The sequence below is a fragment of the Mastomys coucha genome, unplaced genomic scaffold (genome assembly GCF_008632895.1).
Source record: "Mastomys coucha isolate ucsf_1 unplaced genomic scaffold, UCSF_Mcou_1 pScaffold22, whole genome shotgun sequence".
Taxonomy (NCBI): Eukaryota; Metazoa; Chordata; class Mammalia; order Rodentia; family Muridae; genus Mastomys; species Mastomys coucha.
The window spans coordinates 125,387,088-125,397,145 of NW_022196905.1; the positions used below are offsets into that span (position 1 = coordinate 125,387,088).

At 43.6% G+C, this 10,058-nt stretch overlaps 1 protein-coding gene and 1 long non-coding RNA gene across 7 annotated transcripts in view; one reads left to right on the forward strand and one right to left on the reverse strand.

Annotated features, from left to right (window-relative positions):
* Positions 1-508, forward strand: part of LOC116070615 — a 3,699-nt gene extending 3,191 nt beyond the window's left edge. Inside the window, exon 2 of the long non-coding RNA XR_004110477.1 lies at positions 253-508. This is a non-coding gene — a long non-coding RNA (uncharacterized LOC116070615). The remainder of the gene's footprint in view (positions 1-252) is intronic.
* The window catches only part of Auts2 (activator of transcription and developmental regulator AUTS2), a 1,106,086-nt gene that overhangs the window by 81,170 nt on the left and 1,014,858 nt on the right, over positions 1-10,058 (reverse strand). For all 6 annotated transcript variants that reach the window (XM_031342055.1, XM_031342053.1, XM_031342058.1 and 3 more), the window contains exon 6: positions 9,660-9,711. In XM_031342055.1, the coding sequence (XP_031197915.1) occupies positions 9,660-9,711 (52 nt within the window). The remainder of the gene's footprint in view (positions 1-9,659; positions 9,712-10,058) is intronic.

Consider the following 10,058-nt stretch of genomic DNA (forward strand, 5'->3'; position numbering starts at 1 on the left):
CACACACACACACACACACACACACACACACACACACACAGAAAAAGTGCGAATTCAGGCCCAGGTTCTCCCTGGTGAATTCAAGAATTTAATTCTCTTCAAACAAGAATTGTTCCTACTTTTTAAAGCATAGATTGGGACAAGTAGGTAAAAATAGTTTGATGTTCACTCCGGGCTAAATAAAAGACAGCTGAGTGAAGGTTCAGGCACCATGAAATTAATAAAATCACCATCTCACCCTCTCTATTGCAGGTTCAGGAATAAATCGGGAGAAATCTGTGAAGCACAGAGCAACCTACTCAAGTGTGAAGCAATCATTTTCTCCACTGACGTCTTCTAGCATTTTCTTTCACAGTGTATTTACGGGATTCCTAGTTCACCAAAGTTGCTTCCTAAGGCTGTGCAGCACTGGGTTTCTTTTCTGGAGTCATCGAGACCAATTCTGTTTGCTAAATAAATTCCAGGCAAGAATGCTTTGACTCTTGCCCAGGCAAGGCAAGGGTCTAATGTAAGCCGTAAAACAATAGCTTTATCTTATCTGAGGAACTAACTGTGTTCCTGAGTGTGTGAGTGCCTGGGTACATGTGAGTGTGTGAGTGTATGAGTGTGTGTGAGCGTGTGAGTGTGTATTTTACTGCCAAAATAAAATAAATGGAATCAGCACACACATGATAACGCGCTCTTTGCTAACTCATACTAATTGCTGGGCTAATTGATGTTTGTTGAACTTTCTCCGTTTCATTGAGTGATTAGGTACAAAGCTAACAGTTGACATCTGTAGGCGCTTAACTGGCGTCTGTAATTACTGTTAATGTTAAATAATTGTTAGTTAATTGGAGTGGTAACTGACTGAATGGAATCCAGATTGTGAAGCAGAAAAGAAACCTAGTTAAATAAACATACATTTTTGGGGGGAAGAAAACAACGTTTTTTGATTTGGGTTTTTTTTTTTCCCCTGCAGGTGTCAGAAACTAGAAATAACCCAGAAGCATGGGATAGCCCAAGGGCTTCCTGCATGAAGGAAACCACGCCTGGGGCCAAACAATATGTTAGAAAGCCTCACTAAAGAGACAGGAGGCTTTGGTGGCTAATCCCTTTCATTGTATGTCTGCAACACAGACTTGGTGATTTAGTTGTAATAATTACTACCACAGTGGCCTGTGTGAGTATATTCCTCTCCCAGACACCCAGACACCAGACCAATGTCTAGAGGAAATACTACATACCCATATCCATCGATGGACTGAAAGGGGCTTGCAGAACATTCAAGCTTTTCTCTCAAAACCACTGGGTATATGGGAAACTATTTCAAACAAAGGATACAGAGATCACCCAATAAAGGAAGTGAAGGGCTTTCTAGTGGTTCAGAAATAAACCAGAGCATCTAAACCTCCGTGAAAAGAATCTGTTTGAGGCTGGAGAGATGATGGCTCGGTCGGCAAAGTGTTTACCCTAGAAAGGCGTCAGATTCGCAACGTGTGCTGAAGTGATCTACAATCCTAGCACTGGGAGGCAGAGACTGGTGGATCGAGCCTCTGAGGATTACTGAGCAGTCACTGCAGACAGGTTCAGTGAGACACCATGCCTCAAAAACCACAGTGGAGAGCAACTGAGAAAAATGCTGGACACAAGTGCACATGTACTATGTATGCACTCACAGAGACAACACGTTACAACACAGACCACAACATGGTCACGTTACAGTGACCATTTCCCAAGTGGTCACGGGGACATTCAGGACCTGGGGTGGGGGGGCTGGTCTTTTCCTCCTTTCTTCTGGAAAGTGGCAAGATGGTCAATGCTGAACCCTCAAATACAACTAAGATCATTTCAGATGCTCTCAACATCTTAAAACTAAATTGTTGCGGTGGGATGTAACTCTTGCCTCTATTTCTCCAACATGTGTCCCCACATGTCCTTCAGAAGGCCAAGTGACAGCTGCTGGATAAATGTACCCAGTTAAGGAGGCTGAAGAGATGGCTGTAGCTAAAGTGTTTATTGCACAGGTAGGAGAACCCAAGTTTGATCCCTGGCAGCCCACATGCACACCTGTAATCACAGCACTAGGAAAATGAAGACAGGAGAGGGGCCCCCATGAGCTAGCCTAATCTGACTTCCAGTGTCAGGGAGAAAGAAAGCTGACCTCACACAATAAGGTAAAAAATGGTCAAGGAAGACCACTCAGCAAGGACATCTGGCTTCCACATGTGTATACACACTTGTGTATCCAGAGAGAAGCACTTTCTCGCCACGTGGAATATTTCTGGTTTCTGCCAGACAATTTTACACTCACAGGACAAGGCATCTGTTTCCCAGAATTCTCCAGGAATAATTCTATACAACAGCTTCTGTATGTGAGAGTCAGATTTCCATAGGAAGGCCAATTTCCATGACAAAGGGGGGCTGATTGCATGCTATTTGTGGTAGGGGCTGGGAGAAGAAGGAACTACTTCTAGCTTCTTTGTCTCACATCAAGCACCAATTACCCTTCAACACTATTTAATTCTCCACATGTAAGACGTTTCTATCTCTCGAAACCCCAAGAAAGCCAGCTCTGAAGCAGCATACGCACAGGCACACACGCGTGTGCGCGCGCGCACACACACACATACACACACACTCCCGGAGGGAGAAAAATAAAAAATGAACAATATTCTACCTTCTCCTTATCTGGATTTAAGAGTCGATAAAAACAGAACTAATTTGCAGAGGCTAAAACTGGCTCAGTTTCCGGTGACAAGTATCAGGTCTGAGCACCATAAGAGGCTGTAAAATGGGCTCCTTGTGTTCATATAAAGGAATATTAAATCTAACCCACACTTCCCCTCTTTAAGCTATACCATAGTCAACTGCTTTATTTTTAGGTGTGGAAATACTTTAGGAAAGGGACTTTTCTCAAGAGGCAAAGTTGCCTTTTTTGTATTCAATGTTACCTTCTTTGTATTCAAACCAAGAAATCCTTTCCCTTCAAAGCTAGCAAATACAGTTGACATTGTTGCTATTAAACAAGTTACTAGACATGAAGTTGCTTGCAATACCTTAGTTCTTCTGTTTTTGAGACAGGAACTCTGGCTGGCTTTGATCTCACTATGTAAGGCATTGCAGAAGGTGACCTTGGACTTCTGATCCTCCCGCCTCTACCACCTCTAGAGCCCTGGGATTACAGGTGTGCATCAGCACATCTGGTCTATGCAGATCCCCGCAGAAAAACCAGGGCTTCCCGTAAGCACGGCTCCCACTAAGCCACACCCCCCACACCCCAGCAATACGTTTGGGTAAGCAGTTTCTCATCTCATCATCTCCTCAGATCTCAGGCAGGGATGTTGATAAAAAGCATACTGCCCAAACACTCAGCACACCCGTATTAATTACTTTTCTGTTGCCTTGATTAAAGGGCATGACCAAGGCCGTTTGTAGAAGAGTTTATTTGGGTTTCAGGTTCTAGAAGGATGAGAATCATCCCGGGTGGAAAGGTATGGCTGCAAGCAGCCAGCTTGGTGATCAAAGCAGGAGGCTGAGAGATCACATCCTTTGCCACAAAGCTTCAGACAAGATAGGTCTAACTAGAAGCGGTACTAGATTTTTAATCTCAAAGGCCCCCAGTGACAACAGGCCACACCCCTTATGCCTCCCTAAAGAGTTTGACCAACTGGGGACCAAGTATTAAAATGGTGGTACTTCTCATTTAAGCCACTGCAGGACTTAATTCGGTGTCCCACTGGTAATTCTGTTTCCATCTACCATGCCCCTGCCCCCACCCCGCCCCAGACCCAAGTATGTCCCTATAATCAGTAGGGGAAAGCCTCGATGATGTCACCAGGACCTCAGGGTGAGCATGCATTCTACTTGATTCACAATGTCCATGGGAATTCTCCATGGTTGGTCTTGGAGATGAGGTGGGAGTCTGTCTCCATAATAGATGATGATCCTTGCTCCTTCACTTTCCTGAAGACAAGGTGTGTTCACCACAGGATTTAAAGGCTTCTATGCTCTCTAGATTATTCCCCAACACCACCTTTGCAGATACCCTCAGAGAGTTTCCGCTTCTCTTTAAACTAGCTAGGGTGGGGGTGAGGCGGCTGGAGAAATGGCTCAGCGGTTAAGAACACTGACTGCTCTTCCAGAGGTCCTAAGTTCAAATCCCAGCAACCACATGGTGGCTCACAACCATCCGTAATGAGATCTGATGCCCTCTTCTGGTATGTCTGAAGACAGCTACAGTGTACTCACATATAATAAATAAATAAATCTTTAAAAAAGAAAAAGAAAAGAAAATGTTTCTACACTGTGGGACTTGTACTATGGCAAACCCTAATCGAAAACAAAAACAAAACAAACAAATCCTACAGGTAAAACAGAATCATCCCACATCCACTTTGGAGTAGAGATACCTTTGGCCTGGTAGTCATGGCAACTTACTGAGCAGAACAATATACAGTGGAAGCTAGGTCTTATGGTAATTGTATAAGAGCTTTTAATACCCTTAGCAAGAGGATAGGAGAGTCAAAGGACCTCATCCAGAAGTTTAGCCATTACTCCTCCATTCCCTATGTTTAGCTGCAAGGCATCATGGAAGATGTACCGAGCAGACTCCACAATGCAGCTCCCACAAAGCCATCTCCATGATGGAGTGGGACTTTGTGGGGATGTAGCTGCTTTGGGGGGTCACATACACTCCTGTAAATAACCCCTCATCTGTGCTTTGTAAGTAAGGCCAGTAAACTAACTAGTTCCTCAAGTGGAACTTTGGTGAAATCATCCATTACTTTGGTCAGTGGCTGGTGCCCTATCTAGTGTAGACAGACCTTTAGTCATGTCACCCCAGGAGAAGTTAATGAAGCAGGAACAAAGGCGGGAAAGGAGGGTGAGGAAGGTCAAACACACTTCTTGCATCTTTTCCCTACGGCCTGCCCTGGCTTCGACAGGAATCCTGGGAAGGGGACTCTGAGGCTAAAAGAGCTGGCTATTCTCTCCCAGCGAAGACCAGGCCAGTAGGAAGCAGACCGGAATTGTCATTTCTCTTTCCTTGCCTTCACAGTTTTCCTTCCCTCCTCTGGACGATCTGCTCTACAGCAACCTAAGAGCTTTATAGGAGATGAGTTGTCTTGACAGGATGCATGTGTGTGCATGTGCCTCCACATCTGAGTGGCCAAACTGCCAAGGAAAATCTATGGGAAGTGCAAAAAGGATCACAAGGGAATGGAAAGTTGGCTCAACAGTGCATACAGCTCTTTAGAGAGCCTGAGTTTGAGTCCCAGAACCCACCTGAGGCAGGTCAAAATCACCTGTAACTAACTTTACCTTCAGGTGATCTGATGCCCTCTTATGACGACCTCTTTGGGCACTGCACCCATGTACATAAACCATACACAGATAATTAAAAAGTGAACCCCTTATAAAATGGTAATAAATATTGGCCAGACTGAATCAACTAGAAAATTCCTGAGTGAGTTGTGTGTGTCCGGTGTATGTGTGTGGAGACTTAAAGATGATATCAGGTGCCTTCCTCAATGTCTATCTGCTTTATTGTTGTTACTGTGTGGATGCTGGGTGTGCTTTTTAGCATGTGTGAGCGTGCCACGGCAAACACACGGAGGTCAGAGGACCACTTTATGAAACTGGTTCTCTACTACAACCTTTACATGGGTTCAAGGCATTGAATGCAGGTTGCTAGACTCAAACAGGAGGTACTTTTTACCCACAGAGTAATCTCACACTCTGTTCTTTGAGATAGGGTCTCTCACTTGCAGGGAGCTTGCCAAGTAGGCCAGGCTGGGATCCCCAAGGAACTCCCTGCCTCTGCCTCCCCATTGCTGGGACTGCAGGAGTTGGGTCACCCTATCTGGCTCTTAACAAAGGTTTTGGGGCTCCAAATTCAGGTTCCTCATACTTGCAAGGCAAGAACTTAACCTCCTGAGCCATCTCCCCAGCTCTTAGAAGCTCCTTTTAAGCATAATGTGATCCAGAAACTGGGGGATTACAGACCCTATTGTTCCCATAGCTGTTCAGACACAACACAGGGGCAATAAGTCAGTCAGTCTCTCTCTGCTTCTGTCTCAGCGGGAAAACTAATTTTTTCTTTGGCAGATGGTTGAATCACAAAGACAGAAGGATTCATAAAATTCACATGAACATCCTGTAAACATTTAAACACATCGAGATTAGATAAGGCAACCATGACCTTGATTAAAGTTGAGCTTTTTTTTTTTAAAGTCTACAGCGATAATCCCTCCAATTTGCAGGCTCAAACTCCACGCTCCTCTTGAAAAGCTCCCCTCTCATTGGGTATGCTGTGCATATAAGCAAGCACACGCCACCTGATTAACTCATTGTAAAACTGGAAATAAAAGACATCAAAAGAAGCAACATTTTGGAACACCTATTCGGGTCTTACTCCACTCAATTGGATTGAGTCTACAAAACAGGAACATTTAAATAAAAATCAATTGGAAAGTTCAGAAAACATATTCATCATACCCCTGTCTGTTCCAACCCATGCCTCTTGCCAATTAACTGTCTTATCCCAACTGGAGATGCTGGCCTAGAACGAGGTTTACTTAGGATTGAAAATTCTGACCTGCAGAGGCTAAATGGCTTGTTCAAGCTCACAAGCAGAGTGATGGACCTGAGCCATGGCCCCTTGCTGTTACAGCCCCGGGCTCTGTCTCCAAGCTGAGCAGGCCAACATCAAAGCTGCCAAGTCCTGAGCCCATGCCCCAATCAGCTTGTGAGTTTAGCACTGCCGTCCAACAGTGAAATTTTATGGACCAAATCTGCACACCCACCAGACCACCAGGCTCGGAGGCACAACCTCCCCGGCTAAGCCTGCTACTCTGAGAGCAGAAAGATTGCCAGGCTCCTGCAACGGAGACGGGATGATATGTGGGCTTGAACATCTGGCTCTGACCGTGCCAAGGTGGGGCTACCTAACACTCTTGTTAGAACTGTTCAGTAAGAGATAGCCTTGAAGAATTCCCCAATTGTGTCTGCTGATGTAAACCTGTCCTTTCTTGCAAAGCTTTAAAACACTGTGTATGGGCATATATATATATATATATATATATATATATATATACACATATATATATACATACACATATATATACACACACATATATATATGCATAGACATATTTGTATGTATTCATGTTATACATTACATGCATATTATATATATTATATGATATATATATATATATCATGTATATATATTTTTATTCAGTCAATTCTCTCAGAATTAGGCAAGCAAGCACACTTTCCAGAGTAACTTCAACCTGACGAGAGATGATGACAGCTGAAGGGCCTGTCAACCATACATCCAGAAAGCACTGCAGCTACTACTATCAGGAGTAAAGAGACACCAAAGCATAGTGAGGCTCACTGCACCTGTCTCTCAGGAGTAACCAACAATAATGTTACACAATGATCCCCCCTTTTTGGTAGTTGTTTTTCTGATATTTAGCAGTTTGAATACTAATGACCCTTAACAAAACTATCCTGATGCTGTTTGAGCTCCCCAGCGCCCCTCATTCCCAGTTCTCCAGGGAGGAGGGGCTGTGAGTACCAGGCAGTCTACTTTGGCAACACCTGTACTTGCACACTAATTCAGGCGCTTGTCATTCATGTTACCAACAGGAATTAGCATAAGGCATTAAGGGGAAACTCCAGGGGAGGAAAGAAAGGCCATTCTGATGGAAATAAGGGGCGAAGGAATAATCCGTCATCAACTAAAATGCTTATTTGTGTACGTTTCCCAAGCAAAGCTTAGGAGAAAAGCTTGTGTTGATTTTTAGTATACACAAAGAAACCTTAATCCTCTCAAGGAAACTGAAATCACCCCTGACTACTCTCAGAAAAGCAGCAAAGAAGAAAGGCACCCGGTCAGGGGCACGGCGTTTCATAGCCAAATAGATGCCACACATCACTCAGCGTAAGTAAACAAAAACAAGAATGTGAGAAGCGCCGGACTGGAGACTGGAAGGGTGGGGGTGGGGAGGGAGAGAGAGAGGAGAAGAGAGGAGAGAGAGAGGAGAGAAAGAGGAGAGGAGAGGAGAGGAGAGGAGAGGAGAGGAGAGGAGAGGAGAGGAGAGGAGAGGAGAGGAGAGGAGAGGAGAGGAGAGGGCAGGAAGGAGAGAGAGAGGAGCTCTTCAGCTGTTCTGGTCAGTCTGTTCTGCTCCTCAGGTCGCAATTAGTGCCAACCCAGAGCCAGCTTAGACAGGGCCATAGCAGCTTACCACCAGAAAGATTCAGTCCCAGGCAGCGGGAGGCGTGTGTGTGCCCTGCTGAGGGGGCAGAGAGCCATGGAAACTGCTTGGGTAGGGACCTGCCATGACTTAGTTTCCTCTCCTGTTACCTTTCTTTTTTACCAAGGACACCTTCAAGGCCCACAGATTCTCTCCTCTCAATAAGAGGAGCAGAAAACAATCATGCATTCCTACCCTTGAGAGAGACGTGTCCCAAGCAACCACATCAGCTTTTATTGTTTTGGGTTTTTTGTTTTTTTGGTTTTTAAGCATTATGGATTATAAATTTATATAAACTTCTCAGGCCATTAAAAAATATGATGAAATATAAAGCTGGATTCATATCATGCAGTTAAGATACAAGATCATATTCAATATGACATTAATTCTGGGAGTCCTAGCAAACTTATAAGCATACAGACCTTGGGGATAACTTTAAATATAAGGTACTATTTAAAATCAAGGTAGATTCAAGTTCAAAATAATTAGAGGGCATAAGATAACTGCACATGGAAGTGTCTCATTAACTAGAAAGCAAAAAGAATACCGATAAAAAATGTTAACAATGAAATGAACTGCTGAATACTCTCCCATTTCACCTCATGGATACCTAACTCAGGGCCCAATGCTGGCCCAGTGCTCCTACTCATCCTTAGAGGAGCAGAGGTTACCACAGGCTAGCACATCTTTATTTAGCAATCATCCTGCTAACCCCACGTTGGGTTCTAGAGTAGGAAGGGAATAGTGGGTTGACATAATTTGTACCTTTCAGATGATACTTTGAAGCCAGTGCACAGAAACACCCCTAAATTTCATTATGTCCAAGGACACTTCTGCAAATGAAGATTCCTAAGAAACCTACTGACAGTGATTTAGGGTTAGCCTTCCCTGAATGTACCTCGGCATCATTAGCTTCTCTTAATCTATGGACTGAGGTTTGGAAGAAATATATGGAGAAGTGCGTATTTAAATTCTGCCCTCTTGCTCATTTATTAACTTTACAGAGAGCCCAGAGTAGAAGAAGGCTTGGTTTATGGCTATAATGCCGTGAATATTAAATACCCCATTGGTTATTACTGTCTGAGGCGCACACACACTATTTATAGTGCTCCAACTGCTGGGAAGTTGATAACTAACAATCAAGACATTGTAAAACCATTTTTCTCTAATGCAGCATCCTACACAAAATTAACGCCACTGGTCAATTTAAACGAGGAATCAGGAAATTCTTTCAAAACTGAACATTTTCCTTCTGCACCTCAAAAATAACCAGACTCCACAGTGGAGCAGAAACACAAAAATGCTGAGACAAAAGGAGCTCATGGATTTCCCTTTTTCCTTTCTTCTTGGACAATGACAATGAGATGCATATATATATTTTTAAAGCCATTCTTTAGAGTAATAAAGGAGTCTTACCTTTGTTTACGAGAACAGTGTTGAAGAGTTTTTCCGAGCTAGCGTCTGAAGCCTGCAAAACAAGATGGGGAGGGAAAGCGTTAAGACTGTCAGTGAAGACCAGCAGTCGGCTGCTAGAATTTTAAATCAATTGACTATATTTTAGGAAAAATGTAAGAGTCAGTAATTTCCCCAAATCCTCCATCAGGTGGTGCTGGTTCACTGTTGGAGAAAGGCCTGCATGCACTGCAGCTATTTGCTGGGGGAAGGAAGAAAAAAAAATCTGATTTTCAAAATGTGTCCTTATTAGACATATTATCTTTGCAAAACATATTTCTATGAAACGGTCCACAAGGCATTTTAGTTAATTCACAAAACGATTTTCCAATTCGGTGGACAGATCATTATTTTTCATTTTTC